We start from the raw sequence: 21,390 nt of genomic DNA, 5'->3' as shown, positions 1-21,390 counted from the left end.
CAATAGCAAATTATGATCAGAATGTTTTAAGGATGCCACCTAAAAATATTAAATCTTTTCTTTAGATAAACCAAAGTTAAACCCGTAAATTATTTTGGTCTTTGACTGAATTGTAACATCTTAGGCTATAGTGAATTCTTGAGTGTAAATGCAATTCTGTTGTCTCTCCTCAGCTTTATGCTAATGAGTCCATGTCCGACCATGTGGGTTTTGCTCGTGTCTTTATTGAGCTAATCAATGAGAACGACAACCGGCCCATCTTCAGCAAGCCGCTGTACAACATCAGCCTTCCTGAAAACACCCCCCCTGGCACCTCACTGCTCCGTATCCTGGTGAGTATCTTGGCACACCACTGCACTAGTGAGCACTGCGTACAGCTGAGAGTGTGAGCAATTACTTGGTGGATTCTTGGGATTTATTCCTGAAGAGAAATGTAACTGGAGCCCAAATAGATTCCAATAAACGTGGCTTGTACCAGTGACTTATATGGGGCTTCTTTTATTAGGAATATAATCTTGCCTTGTTTGTTTACCCCATGTGACCCAGTGCTCACCATATGAGTGGTGATGTGTGGTGACTTGAGGTAGGCTGCCTCAGAAAAAAGCAAAAGCAAATACAAATGAAAAACTCACACACCAACTGCACTGGAGGACTGTAAGCTAATGCTGAGATCCTGTGTATTTGTGATGCTGAATGACAGAATTGGCAACAAAAGCATCTTTTAGACATTAAAGACAATCTGTGGCTCAACTGTTGCTTGGTCTTAAACCCTATTTCAACATAATTATGCAAATTTGATGAAAAGCAAAACTAAATATTTACTGCCAACACAATACTGAGTTCCACTTCGGTGATGAAGGTTGAAATAACCACAGCAAAGTCAAAAAGTGCTCAATTCAAGCTAAATTACAGGATTCAAATGATTACCCTAAAAGTGCTGCTTACAGCTCACACACAAAGTTTCTAAGTATTATAAATTACTCAACTTATTTCCTAGTTGCAAAAAATGAAACCAATTATAGCATTATAAAAATATCAATTAAAACTGGATTACTATTATCAGAGAATCTTAAATTGTCTTGGTTTTCATATTGGAATAATATAAGAAATACGGATAATAATGTCGGGACCACTCCCATTAAAACTAATCCAATTAGAACAGGGCTTAAGAATTATTTTCAAAACGTATGTTGTATAATTCAGTCCCTCCATGTCTCTTTATTGTACCTTTTGTCCTTGAGTGCAGCAGAGTTCGCTCTCAGTTGCTGTGCTGACCAGCAACATTAACCAGATTCGACCATCTTCCTATAATTCTGAATTATTATTCATTACCAGTCATACCTGTGACAGAACGCCCACAATCCACTGGATACAAGTGCAAAAAGCGCAGTGTGAAAATCAATAGTGTTTATAGACTGGGTGCTCATGAAATGGAGATTGCACGGCAGTCTAATACCCGATAAGTCTGGCTGATGTTGGCCCTGTGTTGGAGTGTGCAGCCCGCTGTGGAATCCTGATTGCTGGCTATAGAGAGTGAATGGGCTGTAAATAGAATGAGATGTGACGGCTCTCGGTGAGGACTGCACAGGCATGGTCGACAGCACATGTCTATATATACACTGTTAGATGAAGGTTTTGATATTCTGACCTGCTCACAAACACACACACACACACACACACACACACACACACACACACACGCACACACACACACACACACACACACACACACACACCAGTTGCCCTCTGAGATGCCACCGGGACAAAACACATATATTTAACAGATGTTTCCTATACTCAGCTAACTTTTCTCTAAGGCTAAGAAATAAAAGTAGACACACACACACACACACACACACACACACACACACACACACACACACACACACACACACACACACACACACACACACATACCCTTCATAGTATATACACAACAAGCTCAAGGTCAACACACGGCTAAAACCAGACAAAGTAATTGGTCATTGTAGGCCTCTCCCCATTTGTTATCCCATAAGATTGCCATTTACTATGTATGCGTGGTTGTATGTTTTCAGTAATGTGTTTGAACAGACTTGTTTACTTATGTGGGTCTGTCATAATTTAGTTCATTAGTAATTTAGACGGCATGTTACAACGATTGTAATCCATTGAAAATAGCAGACACTGTTTATTTACATGCTGCAGTCTGACCAAACAAGCCACTGTCGTCTAACTGGTGTTTGTGTGAATAATGAGGTATTTATTTTGGATTGGACATTGGATCCGTATGTTGTATAAAATAAGTTATAAAGTGAAGCACAGAAAGAAGTTTAAATCCATCAAACCTGCCTCCGATTGTTCAGACAGAAGTGGAAATGGAGAAATGTACCTCTTCCAAATGTAATGTATTTTAAAGTATCGAGTAGAGAAATGTAAATCTGGCCATGATGACATTCAACCTTGTTCAAGAGCCCTTTTCAACCCACACCCGTCTATCGCCCCGCTGTGAAGGACAAATGATGTTCCTCGCCAACTTGCAGGAAAGCATTTTGAGTTGAAGTGTTAATTATGACAAAATGAATACATTGTGCCGCTAACAACAGGTTATACTATTACACAACTTGTATTCTGAACTTCACATTGCAGCTGTCTGTACCTGTGCTTTTAAGTGTCCTTTGATTTGCAGGCACCTTTTAATGTTCCTGATTCGTGCACCTGTCTCACTCAAGCTTTTCCAGCAGTTGAAACTGTCTACTTGTTTGTTGCAGTGAACAACTCAAGGCATGACAATATAACCAGATTGTGCGGCTGAGACTAGCCTCTCAGGTGCTCTCTCAGTGAGGTGCAGCAGATGGTGGCCAAATTATGTTTTAGCACCAAAAGGGAGGACAACTCTTTAATTCCTAATATCTCAAGGTGGTCTGGCCAAACCTTCTCAATAACACACCCACACACCCACAAATGAATTCATTGAAATAACAGTAAGACGTTTTGGAAAATATGCTTATTTGCTTTCTTGCTGAAAGTTGAATTAGAAGATACCACTCACATCACTCTCATGTCTTTGCATTAAGATAGAGCCAGGAGCTGATTTGCTTATTTATCATAAAGACCTGAAGCAGAGGGGAGCAGCTAGACTCCAAAGCTCAAAAATACACCCACCTGCACCTCTAAGGATTATTCATTGACACTTTAACGTCACGTCATTTCCTTTGAGCTTTGGACAGAGTCAAGCTCGCTGTTACCTTCTGCTTCCCATCTTTATGCTAAGCTAAGCTAATCGCCTGTTGACTCTAGCTTTGTATCGAGCATAATAAATGGAATCACGGGCACGTCTATCTATCGTATGATAAGTCTATAACGTAATTATAGTGGCTTAGGGAGCAGCATTTCAGTGTTCTGTCACTGCCTTGCTTCAAAGGCACCTCGGCAGGTGTATGTTGCCCACAGCCTAATTCTAAGATGGAATACATTTCAGTGTGTGTGTGCTATGTCTGACGATAAAACAAGTTGATTCGATTGATTCGGCAAGAATACATAAAGCGTGACAAACATGACTAAATTACCGTTGTAAGGCAAGAAGAGGGGATCATCAAATGAAGTTGTATCCCAGTAACTATGACCCTGATATTAGTGTCTCACAGTGAAGTGTTTATTTTCAGGAGCTTGCTGTTTTCCTGAGCTGGAAAATGTTTGTGCAGTTGTGCAGTATATCAATAGTGTGGTGAAGGTGGTTTGTAAAGAGGGTGGGGTCTTGATGATGTTTGAATAATACTTTATACCTATGCTAATTGAAATTATTCCTGTTGGTTCCCAGTTGTTTTAAAAAAAAGTGCCAAACAGGCGACCTGATAATGTAATCGAAATGCTTTGTTTGGGTTAATATTCATAGCTCATCCGATCAGAGCTTATGTACAATGTTAGTCGCTGCATTACTCAGAGCCCGCTCCCGCATCCCTGTGGACACTTATGCTTAACATAGGAGTACACACACACACACACACACACACACACACACACACACAGAGGCAGTGGCTGTTTAATATTTATGGTCTGCAGCATTACTTATCATTATAAATATTTATTGTGATTTACTCTTTTGTCTGGGTCCTTTTCTCTCTCTCTCTCTCCTTCGGTCTCTTCCTCGCCCTGGAGACTTTAGACACCAGCAGCTGCTCGTATCAGTGGAATCACTCTGATTTTCTCTCCTTGGGTTTCAGAGAATTTGCCTTCTTTCATTTCTTATTTATTGTATGCCCTCAGTTATTGTTGTTTTCCACTTTCTCTGTTTTACCATTAGATTGCTAATGGTTTTCAGGTGTTGCATTGATTCTGTGGTTTCCTGTCTGTTTCTGCTTGGGTTGCACTCTATCTAGCTCACACCCACCAGGGCTCTACCTTTTGAAAATATGTATATATTTGAAGAGGATATAGGCTGGTCTAATATGCATATAGAAGTAGAATTTACCTGCACCTTGTCTTCTCTATTGTTGGTCCTGCATCTATAATATTGCGTGCATTCTTCAACGTTCTTAGATAAGTGTCTTCTGTGTCTTCTACCAATGCCATACCGTGTGTTTTATGGAGTCTGTGCAGATGCTGTATGTTTTAGGGCTGTGGCACAATGATAAATGCTTCTAACAGAAGGTTATAAATTACAGAGTGGAGGATGTTTTGCTACCGCCACTGTTTAGACAGGCCTTTATGGGGTTATAGTCACAACGGTAATTGTAATTCATTATTGTAATGAAAGGGAGGGGGGGGGGGGGGGCTGAATGTGGTAGCTCATACTGTTAATAATGGGACGCTTGTCATGGATGTTTTGACATTGTGAGACGGGGTGTGGAGGGCTGTGGACGAACAGGCAGGAGCTGAGAGTAGAGAGCAGTCTGAACTTTCCCAGAGTTTGTTCACTATAGCTCCTCTATAGAATTAGATGAGAAGAGGGTTTGGGGAGTGTAGTGGAGCTTAAGGTTGGTCGCCATCGGTTCATTTGTTTGGTCACCTGTCAATCTCCGAACCCATCAGCTATCGGTCTGACGGCGATTTAGCAACCAATATTTGACTTGAGACGTGAGAATATAGTTGGAGTTGAGAGACGTCCTCTATGACTGGATTGTTTCACAAGTAGCCAGTTTATTTATTCATTTAAGCGATTGCATTTCGGCTAATGTGTTCCGCCTCCTTCACTCTCCACATGGACAGCCCGAGCCATGTACTAAGGATGAGTCCTTACGGCAGCAGCCAGGGTTTGAATTCGACTTGTGGCCCTTTGCTGCATGTTGTCCTCTCTCTCTCTCTCTCTCTCTCTCTCTCTCTCTCTCTCTCTCTCTCTCTCTCTCTCTCTCTCTCTGTCTCTGTCTCTGTCTCTCTCTGTCTCTCTCTCTCTCACTCTCTCTGTCTCTCTCTCCTCTCTCTCTGTCTCTCGCTCTCTCTCTCTGTACAGAGACTGTCTGTCTTCGACTGTACTTTATAATAAAAAACAAAAAAAGCCAGAAAATGTATCTATGATCCCAAAATCATGTCCCGTTGCCTACAGATTCTGCATTTATATGCAGATATCTGTTTATAGAGATTATTTATCAGTTAATCCATTCATCCATTTCATATAAAAACATTAAATGCACTAAACCACTTTGTTGCAACATGTTAAAAATAACACTGAAAGGCCAAAAGGTGTACTACAATTACAGTTAAAACAACGAGGACTGATTGTTTGGGGAATAACATGTTTGAACTTGACCATCACTATATCCCGAAGCCCAAGAGGAGGTTTTCCATTTGCTCATTTGGTCGGATTTGGCAGTTCCAGCAAAGATATTCACATTGATATAAAACACAGAAATGCAGGAAAAACGTCCCTGTTGAGAAGCTTCAATCAAGATGTGTTTGCTGTGATGTATGTACATGCACACATGCTTTCTTTGTCCTCTCCCTTGTATTGTAGCGTGTCTCTGTAGTATACTCGTCACTCTTTATCATTCTCTACAGCCTCCCTGCGCTTGTGCTAATCTCATTGCTTCATCATTGAGGACAGGGACAGAGAAAGAGAGAGGGAGGACCAAGGCCTTTTGCAAAGAGAAGCTGCCAGCCACAGAGAGCTCTGCATTAAGCCTATTCACTGGCAGCTCAAACTCTATCTGCAGCTTATGCCCACAATACAGCCCCCCCCCCCTCCTCCCTTCTTTTTCTAGAGGTAACAGCTGTTTTTTCCAGTGGTCCACATGTGGTTGCAATCATTATATAGTGGCAGTATATGCATGCAAACGATGGAATTTATCTTGCAAGCTGTCACAGTCTGCTGTGAAGACATCCGCTCCACTTTATTGGACTCCTCTTTTACAAAAGTATACATTGTTAAAAAAGTGTTAAAGTTGTATCTCTCTCTCTCTCTCGCCCGCGCTCTGTCTGTCTGTCGTTATCTGGGTGGTCAGGAGATAATAGAAACAGGCTGTTCAATCCTGTCGGCAGGCAGCAGTTGCTGTGAGCACCCCCACCTGCTCGTTAATGGTTTAGAGAAATAAAGCAGTCGTAAACGTACGCTCGCCATCGCCATTACACTAAAGTGTCCGCAGTAAAAACACACACAGCTCCCATCAACCCCTGCAGGTGCACTAGGTCACAGCTGGGGGACCGGCGAGAGGTGCAGTTAGTCCTCGTTTGATCAAAGTAGGTGAGGGATTTTGCATCTTGTCTCTGCTAAAGAGGTTTGAGCTTTTGCTTAATTTCATGTGTGCGATATGGAAATCAAGAGGAATATATAAATGTTCTCTTTTGTTTAGTTGATGCAGTAGCTGTATAGGACATGTGATCATTAATTTAAGAAATCCCCATATAGCCATGGTGTCAGAGTTTCTGTGCTTTCCCCAGGCTGCTGCTCTGCTCATGCTCTGTAATATTGATGAGAAATAGAAAAAGGGCAGCTTCTGTATATGTGGATAGCGACCAAGACATTTAGGGAAGGCCTTAAGGGTCATAGTTTGATTAATTATTCACCTCTTTGTTTCGGTCATATATTAAGTTGTATTGTCACCAGACACATATTTGACTTATCCTAATATCAGTCAAATACTCTCGTCTTAAAAGATAGATTCTTCGTCAAACAATACTTATACGTCCACATGTACACTTAAAACATATTTGTGTTTGCTGTAACTGTTCATACGTCTCTGATTGCAATGGAAGAGAGAAAATACACGCTCCTCATTCTGCGTAAAAATGCATTTTGACATCCAGCCAAAGCCAATATGAGGCTTCAGCAGTTTCAGTTAGACCAATCAAGTTACTGTATGTATCGTACAAAATTAAAAAAGACGAAAAAAAGAGAAGAGGCCCACTTGATTTGATTTACACAGACTGCTGAGGCATCTATTGGCCAATTAGCTTTAGTTAAAGTTTTGAAAATATTTTTGCACAGAACAAGGACTGTGGATTTGGTTCCCCATCTCTTACATTGAAATCTTGTTGGGAAAGGATCTCTTTGCGATCAGTATGAACAAAACAACTAATTACAGCGACTCAAGATTCTGCTTTGTGCGTCTCACGCGAGCAGAAGTGTTAACATAAAGTGGTGCTCATTTAAAGGTAACTGATCTCTGTGTCCCACTTGTATAGCATTTGTGAAGATTGCTCTTGTCATGGACACATACAATGTGAGTAAGTGAGACGGAGAGCCTTTAAAGGAGCCTGCGTGAGTGGAACGTACCAGCTGAGGACCCAAAGCTGAGGAAGATAACCTGACAACCGTGTCTTCATCATTGTCTCCCCCACAATGATTGTCAGAAACTGGACATCTTCACTGTGCTGCTGGTGGTAGTGTGTGTGTTTGTGTGGGTGTATGTTTGTTATCTATTCTTTGTTGTTGTGTTTAGGTGTGCAACACACAGTGTCTGTGTTTGGACTGGGGGGTCATCTCTATTTTGACAGCAGGCTTTGACAGCCAGTAATTGGTTTCCTTTCCCATGCCTCTCGAAGTTCTGCAGAAAAAGCAATTTTAGGAGCCAATCAATTCAAATTCTAGCCCACTCACGATAGAAAAGCCTGTGCAGCTTTAACCTCCCTTCGCTGTCCATGAGATAACTGGGCCGATAATCTGCTCCTGTGGCCCCTCCAGCCCAACCCCTGTTTACACACACACACACACACACACACACACACACACACACACACACACACACACACGCACTACCCCTGTCTTTCTGTCACCCATGAGGGGAAGCTCTCATTTCCGAGTTTTCTTGAAAGCAATTGAGTGTGATAATAGGAGTTTATACTGTAAATTGTTGGGGTGCATATTTACCCCAAGACTGAATGAACCTGGACACACCGTGCATCTCTGTTCATGTGTATCCATTTCCCATACACACCAACGTACACACCGGCATACACATTACACTTTGCCTATAAAAACACTCCAATCATCTCACAAATACTGTCACACTTGCATTAACAGGCATGCAGACACACAAATGAGCGCACTGGTACACAGGTACACCCAAATACATTCCAACGCACACACACACACACACGCACACACACACACACACACACACACACACACACACACACACACAGTGTTTGCCTGCTGGCTTCCCCTCTCTGAAGGTAGGAAACACATCATTTAACCAAACTGGTCAACTGAGAACTAATTTCTCTTTTGTAGTTACTGCCTGAGGACCCTAGGGTTTGCAGACTTTATATTGGCAATCAGCAGCGCACTGACTCTTTGTGCAGAAAGTCCTTAACAACTTAGTTTGGATTTTGAACACTGACTCTGATACCTCAGCTCCTTAGCAAGGAGGAGATTTTCATCACTGCAGGCCCAGTATTAATCTACAACACATACTGCCATTGTATCATCTCACCAACCGGCATCTGTACCTTCTTGGTTAATGGTAACGTGCATCTTCCATACTTCGTTTTTATAGCTTTGTTCAGTTATTTGGAGGGTCGCTTTATCAAATCCATCAGCATTACTTATTTGGCACGAAAACTATTTATCCCAGTGAACCATCGCGGTACTTGAAATGCTTGTTGTCATTGTCAGTGAGGTTATCAGGCACATTAGTCAGGCACATTGCCCAGATTTATTTCCATGTCATTCTTCTTTCCTCATTGAGTCGTACACTCACACTCTCCCTGTGCACCCCACCTCACCAACTTTTCCATCACCTCCAATTCCCCAACCAAAAAAGTTTAAGCTCTAATGGCAATGGGGGACACATGTATAATACATGCATAATACCCTGGTGTCAAGGATTCGGGCCCATGGTGTTTAAGTTACTGCAAATCCCTGCACAAACCAATCTCTACCATCCATCTGCTGCGGGCCTTCTGCGTCTAAAGTTGAAAGTCTTTGGCATGCAGTTGGCAAAGTGATTGGGGAGGGGGGGTGGTTATCGTCTCTCTCTCTCTTTATTTCTCTCTCTCTGTCTGTCTCTCTCTCATCCTTTCTGTCTGTCGTCGTGGCGAGAGGGGCTCGGCCGCAGAAGCAGAGGCAGTATTAGCTCCCAGGCTGAGACAGGCTCCTGTCACCGCCTCGATGGCTGTCACGCTAACACCCGCACCGCTATCATTGGAGCACTTATGGGCCTGTCACTCACCTGGGAGAGAGGGAGCAAAGGAGGGAGGGAGGCGTCGAGGGAGAAGAGTGTGCTAAGGGAGATATGTAGAGGAGAGGGGAGACAGAGGAGATGGAGGAGGAGCTCGGGATGCAGGGAGGAATATAGGAAGATAAAGGAGGAGGGGGATGGGGAGGAATGCAAAAAGAGAGCGAGAGAAGCAGTTCACTGGCATTAAATGATGAGGTCATCGAGACATGACAGATGAAAACTCAAAGGTTAATGTAAGAACCTGACTGGAGTCCCAAACACCTCACATGTAGTTAGCGTCCCACTTTCTACTCGTTCAGCAAGATGTGCTTCAGTGCACTTGACAACAAAGTGAGGGCCATTTGGACATTAAAAAGAACCATTGATTCACCATCCAGGATGATGTAGTGGAAGCTCTCTCTGAAATTACGGGCTTGAGCTAAACTGCATGGTGTAATTTTTAGAAGGAAGAAAAACACATTGATTGCTGCAGCCGTTGTTCCATCTGTGAGAAGCATTATAGATGGACACACACACACACACACACACACACACACACAAACACATGACCATAAATACATTCAATTTAAAATGCACAGATATTTCCAAACTGATTCAAATGTGCACACATACATTCACAGCCAAAACATTTGCCCATTAGTTGGTGTATATACTCTCACTTCAGACTCCTCTCATTCACTGGTACATGCAAACATTCATACACACAAACACACAACACACACGGTCCTACATAATAAGGTCGGTATCAGGGCATCACTGAATCACAGTGACCAGCATCGTGGTTGACAGAGCAGGCTGCAGACACGTTCCAGTTTGGCCCTTCAACTGACTGCAGAGCCACTGAAGTGAAACTCTATTACAACAGCCTCTCCAGCCACGATCCATCAGCCGCGACACAACACCCTGCGTGTCAGTGCATGCGTGCACATGTGCATGCATACAAAGACAGATTGGCTTTTCATAAAGTACAAGATTCCTGAAAGAGTTGCTCTTTATGTGCTTTTTATTGACATCATTTTTATCTGCAAAACATATGACAGTAGTTGTTACTTCTTTTTCAGGCGTCATGTGGAGGAGGAAAATGTATCAGTTCTCTTATCAGATCAAATCCAATCAACACCTCTGGGTGAAGCATGGTTTGCATGATTTATAATAAAGTCATACAGTCACAGATAGCTGTTAAAGTGAGAGATTTAAGAAAGCAAGCAAAGCTCTTCACTGACAGTTGATTCACACATTTGTTTGTCTGTGTTGTGTTATTTAAAACATGGTGGTGAAACTCACACAAATGTATGCTAACAGTTACAAGTTAATATTACAATGTTGAGTACCCAAAGGTAAAAATGTTGCACAAACACAGATTTTCAGGACAAAGTTGGTCTCAACTTCACCAGCTGTGTTTTTTGCTACCGTTTTACCTTTGTGTATTTTATTTGTGAAACATTATGATTTTAGCACCACAAACAAATACTTGGAAGGTACATCCCCTCAAAGACCTAGTGACATTAGCAGCAAATGGAAAACAGTGCACCATGAACTTTTCTAAATTGCATTTAAAAGCAGCCACACATAATCAACCTTTAACATAAAACACGATTAAGAGCTTAGAAAGGTTTTTTATTTTTTTTTATTAATCCTGAAAGAGCATGGAAAAATTGATAAAATACAAATAGATAAGAAACACAAAAAAAAGGGAGGAATCAGAAGCTTAATGTACTGTAAAAGCTTACAAGGAAGTAAACATGATTATAAAAAGAAACTGTTTTTGTTCCTGTCTTTTCTGTCCAGGCTACAGACGGAGATGCAGGCACATTTGGGATTGTGCGTTACTACTTCAGTGATGAGCCAGACCAGTAAGATACAGCTACACACACACACACACACACACACACACACACACACACACACACACACACACACACACACACACACACACACACACACAAACAGTCCACATAAACACACAATCACATCAATTTTTATTTTATGGTATTGCACTGTTTTTGCCTCACAGCCTTGCCAGAGACAGCTGAGCTACACTGATGTCTGGCGCTTTTCTTTACGTCTGCTCTCTTCAGGCCAAAGATTTACAGAATCACACACAGAGAAAAACACACATTTACGTCATCCTTTCATTCACTATCTTTGGTATTAAAAGAACTCAATCACTGTGGCTTTTTACTATTTTTGCTCATCTTCATGTATTTTTGTTCTGTTTATTTGGTCATATGTTGTATTTGTTTAGCAAAGTATATTCAATGTCAGTGTCTTGCTGCAAACATGAGATAATGATATACTTTTATGCTACATTTACAACATAGAACCCTATTTTGTGTTAAAAGATAACTATATATCAAATCTACAAGTGCAACTGTTTTTATCTTCAGTTAACACGGCTGACACGATTCTGAACAGTCATCTTGTGATGTAATGTGCTTTGTACTAAAGCTCAAATAAACCATTAACTATTCAGTACATCTCATTATGAGCTGAAACAGTTTTAAAAAAGCTCAACAGTAGAACAAATACAGATTAGTGAGCACCTCCGTCCCACACGCACACTTTTCATCTGATATCTATACAGTACCTACAATGCTTTAGATTTTTCTTGTTCAATATTTTACTATATTGTGCTTATGGTATTGCGCATGGGAAATAAATCTTAAAGAAATACATAAGTTAGTTTATAGTTATAATGAGAAAAAAGATCTTACCAACTTCTTGGTAGTTACCTACCTCTAATTTCCTCTTGTTTGTGTCTTGCAGGTTTTCATTGGACGATGAGACGGGCTGGGTCATTCTGCGGGCCAGTCTGGATTATGAGTTGATGCGGCGCTTCACGCTGACCGTGTTGGCGAGGGACGGCGGTGGGGAGGAGACAACAGGGAGGATCCGTCTCAATGTGTTGGATATCAACGACAACGTGCCGCTCTTCCAGAAGGAGACGTACGTGGGCTCGCTAAGAGAGAACGAACAGGCCGTCCAGCCGGTGGCACGAGTCAGGGTGAGACGTGTTAAAATCCTGCACCTAAAATTTTAAAACAGTCAGAGGCCAAAGGTACACACTTGTTGCGAGACAATAAAACTGGCCTGTTTATAGCTGCTGTAAAATACCCTATGAACGTACACCTGGAACCATCACTGATGATTTTAAAAGCAGAATGAACACTCATAATGGTAGTGTAGTGTTGCTGCAGCAGTTGCAATAAATTACTACATTTCTAAGCCAAAATAAGTTTTTTTATTATTGAATCAAAGTTCGGTAGAAAGAAAGTAGTTCTTACATAAAACTCCTCACATCAAGGTCTGTGGATTATCTTGAGTAGCCTTAATTCCTGGAAAGAGAAAATGCTGTTGAGTTTTTTAAATGTTTTTTTGGCTCTTTGCTAAAATATATTTAGATTGTCACATTGGATCAGTGTGCGGTTCATTTAAAAGATACACACATGCACATATAAATATGGATAGCAAACTGTGCACTTGCACAAAGATGCCTTTCACACCTGCAACACAGGATCTCATCCCGACACAAATACCACCTGTCATCAGACTCACAAGCCTTTGGTCTTTCTGCCCTCCTGCTCTTTCTTACTTGTTTCTTCAGTGTTACTTTAATCATGTGTTTGTGTGCACTGTATCCAAGAAGAACAGGTCAGCCTGGTGTATTGGCCATCAGTCACTGCCACACAAAAGGCAGAGGTACACGGGAACAATGGTAACTAATAGCTCAGCGTTTCCTTTGATTGCGCCCTGGAGAGAAAGACTATTACGTCCCTTCTGGCAGCGGGTACAGCAGTGGCTTACCCCGCCACAGTGCTCTTTGGCGGCTTGTCTTTACATTGTGGGAGTGGAGCTGATGACTGGGCTCAACGCTCGGCTCACAGTGTTTGATTAGTCTGAGCTAACCTTAAACGCTGCTGATATTAATACGCCGCCCGAGAGGAACAGGGAAGCCAGTCGCACAAGTCTGTGTGTCAGCGATTTGCCCTGGAACCATACACACAAACACATACACAGTATACTCAGGAAAACAGAGAGAGTAGGAGTAAAGAGGAAAACGGCTGGAATAGATAGAAGGAGAGGATGTGTTGAGAGACAAAGCAAAGAGAGGCTGTTTTCTTTATTCTTTTTGCACACAAAAGCCTCCTACTATAGTGCTTATGCTTTCTAACACCAAAAAAAGAAAATCCATTTTCTCTCCACGTCTTATTCCTTTACTTCTTTGCCACTCGTCTATGTGATTTGCTGCCCCCCAACTCTTCTTACCTTGGAGTGGTAAACGACCGTCAGATATGAAACTATTTGTTGAAATGTGATATAGGATGACAGTCTGGAAGAGAAAAGCCACAGTTTAGGAAGTTGTGGGGGAAGAAAGGTATTGCTTACTCAACAATTTGGCATGAAATCAAAGAGTAGAGATACGCCTGTTATGGTGAGATACAAGTGAGTGTTTTTGACAACCTGTCCAGCCTTTAATGATTCCAGTGAGGCCCAGTAGACTCTCCTCACAGCCGGAGGACTCATGTTTAAGTTCCTGCCAACTGGAGAATAATGAGGGGGTGTCATCATTGTTGTTGATGTTGTTGTGGATTAGCCCTGCAAAGCATAGTTTCATCTGTCCTCTGCCTGCTTAGCTTGTCTGGGCTCGGTTGGTGTTCATCCAGTATTGACGCCCGCGCCACTAATAGCCAGAATCAGCTTTAATCTGTCCAACAACATGGCGTCACTGACTGACAGCTTCCTGGCTACACACATATGCACGGACTCATATGCACCCTTGCTGTGCGAACATATACATATGAACATTAGCGCTGTCTACTGCAGCAGCTGTCCTGTTACACTGATTGTCTTCACGTCTCACTCAAAACGTCTTCTCTCTGCCCACCCACAGGCTACAGATGAGGATTCTCCACCCAACAACTTCCTGACATACACCATCACTTCAGCCTCGGCCTTCCTCCATTATTTCAGCATCATCATGGTGGAGGGCTACGCAGGTACGCTCACCTGTTAGGAGCATGAAGACACAATCTATAATAGATCTTGGCAGGGATGTTGTGGATGTTGAGACTATTTATTTTCTACACCTCAGTGATGTTTTCAGTCCCCGGCAGCAGGTGCTTATTTGAGTGGGTCCCCAATAAAATATGTGTTTTTCCACAAATTGTCGTGTTCTGTAATTTAACAAATAAAATCCCAAATCAGAAAAGTTTATTTACGAAACATTATACAAATCATATTTCTTGTAATAATGTGGAGAAAGGTCTGAGTCGTTCGCCACTAAAAATAAGTTTAGTGCTATAGTTTAATCATTAGTCATATACTGTATATAATTATATATTTTTTCAGAAATTAAAAAGAACATTTAAAAGTGTGATTCAATCTATAGAAATTGAAATAAGCTACTGTATACATTTTATTGTTCAACGCTTGTATAATTTTGGGTTGTTGTTTGTGATTTGACCCATAACTTAACTAAACGATGATGCTGGTGCAGATCCCACAAAGAGCATAAAAGCCCACCTGTCTCCTCTCTCCTCCTTCCATCAGTGATCAGTGTGGCCAGGCCTCTGGACTATGAGCAAGTTCCCAATGGGATCGTCTATTTGACAGTGATGGCTAAAGATGGGGGAAACCCAGCCCTCAACAGCACCGTCCCTGTCACAGTGGAGGTGATTGTAAGTACAACCCTGCAAAATACACACAATGTTAAACAACACTAACTTGTCCTCACTGCCCTGTCATGATACACAACCACGCCTAAACGCGCATGTAGCGGTGTCTCTTCCAAATGTGGAGTCAGCAGCTGCGGGCACAGAGCGGAACCTAGCAAGTCTTTGTTTCTCAGACATCTCTGTCATCAGCAGAACACTTTCCTCCAGCTTATGGACATTACCCAAATATAAACATTAGCAGTCTGCATTCATACTGAAGCTGTGAGAGAGCATGTATTACAAGCTGCTACTTTGTAACTTAGAAACTCCTCCTCTAGGCTGTGGTCAAAAGTACAGCCCACCTTAACAAGAAATATTTGTGTTTTGTCCTCATTAAAAATGACAACATCTGCTGTGTTAGTTGAAAGGTTTAAAAACACATTAAAATGCCTGATGCGCAGTTTAAAGACAGAAAATACAGCTGAAGAATGCTTGTAGATTCTCACAGATGAAAAGGTGTATGACCCGACTGTCAGGTTTTACTATATGCATTGATTTGTACACACAGCAACTATTCAGAAGGCTTGCTTTAACTGTAAAACATGTGGACGCTCGTAATGATTGCACAGCATCACCAATAGGATGACAAGCTTTCCCTGTAGGTTCAAAGCATTCCCGTGTCCTTGCTGATATTGATGTACAAGCAGCTGTTATTTGATGTTTAATGTCATTGACATGGATCAGGGGGTTGGTTTAATGTTCTCAGAAACAAAAACAATTTCAGACTTAGACCTCAGCTGCCGGTCCAGTGTCACACCAGTTCTTTCACAGAGGTCACTGAGGTCAGGCCATTAATCGTCATTGTTCAACACGTTCAGCCGAAGGGTCTTTCACCCTCATAGATACACGCACAGCCAAACTTCCAAACATACATAGTCTTTTATACATACTTTGATATTACCAGTATGCAAATGGTCTTCAAATGGTCCTGCAGAGGACAAGATTTCCCCGCAAACAGTCACTAGATGAACCTTTTTCCAAATCAGTAAATGTAGCTCTCAGGCTTTATTACACTTGCACTGTAAAGGATGCCAATTGATCCCTTTTTATCTATCCACCTCCAACTTGAGTTGTAATATATTCCTTATATACAATGATATCTACGGCAAATTTCTGTTGTCCATCTATTTTGTATCTATATTGTAAAAGCTGTAAGTTAATATAAAGTTTATAAAGCTCTTCTGCATATTTCCTTGGTGTCCTACGTATTTTTTGGTTCCAGGTACTTAAATAGTTAAAAACTTGTTTGTTGGTGGCTCTTCGTCTTTGCTGAGAATCTTTCTAATTTACACTTTTTTAATATATCTTCAAGCGTACCACTTTTTACAGAAAGTATTTAATGACTCTCTTGGCACTGCAGCAGACACACCCTGTGAAAAAATCCTCACAGTCTCCCCACGTTCAAAGGTGCAATCTCCAAACTTTTACAGAAATCTTCTCATTTCAGTTCCCCGCAGATGTGACTGTAAAGAATTTGTGAGGCCGAGACTTGGGGAAGGAACTTATGGAGCTGTTATATCATGTGTAGGGAATGAAAAATAAGCTGATTTGTATTTATCTAAACGTTGATACCGGTGTATGACAGGTGGCTCATGGTGGATTGGTTCACATGTCTTCAACATCACTTACATCAGGGGTAGGGAACCTGTGGCTCGCGAGCCATATATGGCTCTTTCAATGACGCGATATGGCTCGCAGACAACTTTGAGCTGACATGTTTAAACATTAACAAGTAATAAATAATTATACTGTGTCATTTTAAAGTAAAACATTTAGCAGCGGATTTGTTTTTAGTTCTCCCCTCTCCTTTCCTCCACTCTGTCTGACTGCACACCGCACACACTTACACACGGGGGTGTGTGTGTGTATGTGTGTGCGTGTGACTGTGCGTAGGGGGTGGAGCCCTGCCCTTCCGCGAAACAGCAGAGGAGAAACTGCGCAAAGCAAGCAGTACACCAGGGGTGTCAAACTCAATCACAGAGGGCCAACATTAAAAACTAGGACTACGTCGAGGGCCAAACACGGTCCACATTTATTGAACAGGATACACATATTGGATAAAGTGCAAAAAGATATGGAACATATTTAAGCATATTTACTGCAAACGGAGCTGCAAAGTCGGCAAATGCGCTGAGTTCATCAGCAGAATGGGCAGTGTTTGGAAACACGCAGTGACCAAAGTTTCCTTCTGCATCTGAGTCCCACAGGCAGCTTGGCATCATACATGTTTGTGATCACACGGCCCTGAAGCTGCAGGTTTAACAGTGCGATGCTTCGTTGTGTCGCACAAACAAGCCAGCTCACATCTCCCAGAGATCTGTGGTGTGTTTCCTTTTGCTTTCCAAAAACATTAATTTCATTCACACATTTAGATACTTCCTCAAATATGTGGTTCCGTGGTTGTGCCATGCATTGATTTAATTACCAAAACCGGCGGGCCAGTTATATTAGACATGATATTTTCTCGCAGCCGGATATAATTGCCTTGAGTTTGACACCCGTGCAGTAAACACTGAAACGTGCACATGAATGAGATACATAACATAAGCGTTTACCTGCTCAATGAAACACCGATACTGCTATTAGTACTCAGAGACATGTTATACTTAAAAGATGCACGCATAAAGTTGTAATTGATTAAATATATGGCTCTCAAGGAAATACATTAAAACATATTTGGCTTTTATGGCTCTCCCAGCCGAAAAGGTACCCGACCCCTGACTTACATATTGGATTTCAGTATTTCCTCTTTGTCTGAATTATTTTAAGTATCCTTTGATCCATGTCTGACTACAGCTTTGTTTGCAGTTTTATCACATTCTGTGCAGCTATCTGAGCTTCCAGTTCCGTTTCTTTTGTCAGTCTTATCGCTAAATGTTTTATTTTAAGGCACTGGATAAAGTCACAGCCGTCTGCTGGTACAAGCAGTGCATCAGAGATGTTCTAATGTATTAAAGACTTGAAAACAATAAGTAGTCTGTAAAATGTTCTGGGTCCTAATTCTGTAAGATATTGCAGCTGTTCAATTCTTTTGCTTTTGTAAATGTTATGTGCCATTTGTCTTTTCTTCATGTATAAAAGATGTCATGATGTCCTGCACTTGCAGTCTCCTGTTACATAGTTTCATCTGAATGCATTTCCATGTTTGCTACACAATCTAAGGCAGTGCAAACATCCTGTGATCCACGTCTGATTACAGATCTGTATGCAGGTTTTCTGTGTCGCTTTTACTAACTTAAACACTGTGAGGAGATCTTGTCCGCCTGCTCAACACGACTGAAGCGAGATGTTTTGTTTGCGTTCACAACTTTTCAATTCTCATTTGATCCAACAAATGATACCTCCGTTTTATAGCAAGTTATAATATAATATAATATAACATGTTTCTGTTACCCAATGAGACATGTTCAACCATGTTTTTTTTGCTGTCCTACAATACTGTATGCAGTTAATTATCTCATACCTCACTATTAGCTGATTTTGCTTCCTCTGTCAGTCTTATTAATGCCTATAGTTTTAAGGCATTAGAAGAAGTCTTGCCCACAGTGGAAGATATTTAACGTATTTACGTATAATACGTATTTTTTTGTTCTTTCTCTGCATTTTCAAGAAAGTCCTGATGGAATTCTTCAAAAGCATTTGTAATGTAAATGTTGTTTGCATCATGTACGGCTGACTATTCTGTACAACAGACTATGCCAGGTGATATCTTTTACATCTTTTTGTCTGTATTTTTCTGTTTTTTAAGTAGCAAACATGAATGTTGATCTTTGCTAAGATACTAAATACAGCAGTAAAAATATAATGAGCAACCAGAACTCATAAACAGTATCTCTACTGGCTCTTAAGCTCATTTCCCCTGACGGACATCTATTATACAAGTAACTTTTAGTAATAAAAGAAGAAATGACAGAGTTGAATGGATGAATCCAGCTGGAATATTCTTGAATATTCTATGCAAGGACAGTACGCAATATCTATACACATCCTACATGAGGGAGAAATATTGTGTAAAAGAATGAGGGAATCTGTGCCTGGAATGCAAAAACCAACAGGGAGAGATTCTATATTCCTTCGATGTCGCTCTCTCTCTGTCCTCAGCAGTGTCGTGACTCACACCACAGGGGTTTATCAGTGGCTGGCAGCATCACACACACACAATGCTTTACACCAGTGTAACACAGAGCCCCGATAGATAATGGTGCCAGTGACTGTTGTTAAAGTGTTAACATTTCTCAGCAGCTCACGCAGTGGGGAGTCTCTCTGCCACACAACTGGATGAGTTGGTGTGAAAGAGTCTAATCCGGCAAGTGGGACGTTGAGAGAAATATATAAATGCTCTGAGAAAGATGGTGCGACAGTGGATGCTGATCCATGTTGTAGTCATTCATTCCTGTCAAATTACGGCTCTTGATTGCCCTGTTGTTTTAGCTAATGCCATTAATAACATGATTTTTATTGCAAATGTGTCTTCTTTGTAATATCTACCTCAGCTTTTGCATTTTTCCACTTCTTGCCCAGCTCCAATTTTTCTCACTCCTGCACTTCTAAAGCAGTTAATGCGATTAACCACAATGCACAGTTTAAGGCTATAAATCAAAATGGTCCATGGACTCTTACTACTACAGTTTTACTATTAAAAGCATTATGTTCTTCTCAATGTCTTAATTCCCAAATATGTTAATGTCATTGCTAATGTGTGATGGCAGCTTTTGTTTTGTTGTAAATTGTCATTTTCTCATTGTTCTGCTGCATTGATTTGAGCTGTTGTTGATGTTTATACCTCCTCCAGGATGAAAATGACAACCCACCGGAGTTCAGCAAGCCGTCCTACATCGTCAAAATCCCAGAGAACATTATTGCCGGTGAGTCATTTTACAGTATACATTTGGGGTTGCAGTTTAGTTGCTAGAATGCTTTTTCTGGTGCACGACCAACACAGCACTTAAACACTCCAAACAACTCAAACACCATGGGTAGCACATACAGTCACCTCTTATTTGAATTGCCTTACTATTAGCATATTCAACAAATAGCTCTGCATACCTCTTGGGGGCATGTCTTTTTTATGTTTTATTTGATATGCTTCCTCTGGCCTCCTTTTCTACTATCTTATATGTTATGATTATGCATAATGTTTTTTAAATGCTCAGTCAGAATGCAGGATATTGACTATTCAAGGCAAAATCACTGGCTTCATTGTCATGCATGCATTCAGAAGACTCTTTTATCCCAGACAATAGATTAGTTTCTAGTCGCTAGAGGGAAATGAGATGTTTGACCGCCCCTTTCTCTCCCTGAGCTCCAGCAGACGCAGGCCACTTTTTGTTCCTCGGACCCGCTTTAAAGGAGCACATAGCTGAGTGGCGAGGGCCAGGGCTGAGGTTTAGGGGACTATGGCTAAAGTGCTTGGCCCTGAGCTGGGGGCCTAAGGCTTGTGCTGCAAGGCTGAGCTCAGGGCTAGCCCTGCGGCACTGGCTGGCCCTCTCATTCCCCTGTCTGCCTGGGTATTGATCAGGCCTGTGCCAAGTATATAGGCTGAGCCAAACAAGCCAATAATCCACTAATCCATAAACCCACTCACTGCCATGCCATGAGTTGAGCCGTGGATGGGGGCGGTGAAGAAATTAGTTCTCTGAATGCCATTTCAGTTTGTCTCTGCAGCTAGACTTCACATATTTTCTCTTCTTCACTTTTTCCCCTTCTTTCTCCCACTCCTTGAGTTGTAACTTTCTTCATGTTTCACTCCCTTCATCCCCCCCCCTCTCCTCCACAGGGGCGACAGTGCTGCTTGTGAATGCTACTGATTTGGACGCCTCGCGGGAGTTTGGTCAGGCCTCACTCATCTACTCCCTGGAGGGCTCCTCTCAGTTCCGTCTCAACTCGCGCTCAGGTGTGTGTGTTGTGTGCTCGCATGTACAAGTGTGTGTATTTTCTGAAAGGATGTTTGTAATTGATACAGATTTCTGGGATTTGATTCCAGTTTTCATTTCAAATTAGAATTTAGATTGAAAATGAATGTTACACATCTGTGCTTATTAAGATCTGTGTCTGCAATACACTTTGTTGTGTCCTTATTAGGC

The 21,390-nt window shown here is 41.5% G+C and overlaps 1 protein-coding gene across 1 annotated transcript in view; it reads left to right on the top strand.

Moving 5' to 3' along the window:
- cdh23 (cadherin-related 23) overlaps positions 1 to 21,390 on the top strand; it is a 165,622-nt gene that overhangs the window by 96,667 nt on the left and 47,565 nt on the right. The window contains exons 14-20 of the mRNA XM_029449357.1: positions 174 to 332; positions 11,382 to 11,446; positions 12,360 to 12,597; positions 14,485 to 14,590; positions 15,144 to 15,271; positions 20,100 to 20,172; positions 21,084 to 21,200. Of these exons, the coding sequence (XP_029305217.1) occupies positions 174 to 332; positions 11,382 to 11,446; positions 12,360 to 12,597; positions 14,485 to 14,590; positions 15,144 to 15,271; positions 20,100 to 20,172; positions 21,084 to 21,200 (886 nt within the window). The remainder of the gene's footprint in view (positions 1 to 173; positions 333 to 11,381; positions 11,447 to 12,359; positions 12,598 to 14,484; positions 14,591 to 15,143; positions 15,272 to 20,099; positions 20,173 to 21,083; positions 21,201 to 21,390) is intronic.

This window comes from Cottoperca gobio, chromosome 15 (assembly GCF_900634415.1).
Source record: "Cottoperca gobio chromosome 15, fCotGob3.1, whole genome shotgun sequence".
Taxonomy (NCBI): Eukaryota; Metazoa; Chordata; class Actinopteri; order Perciformes; family Bovichtidae; genus Cottoperca; species Cottoperca gobio.
The sequence above is the reverse complement of the archived record's forward strand: the minus strand, read 5'-3'. Positions and strand labels throughout refer to the sequence as shown.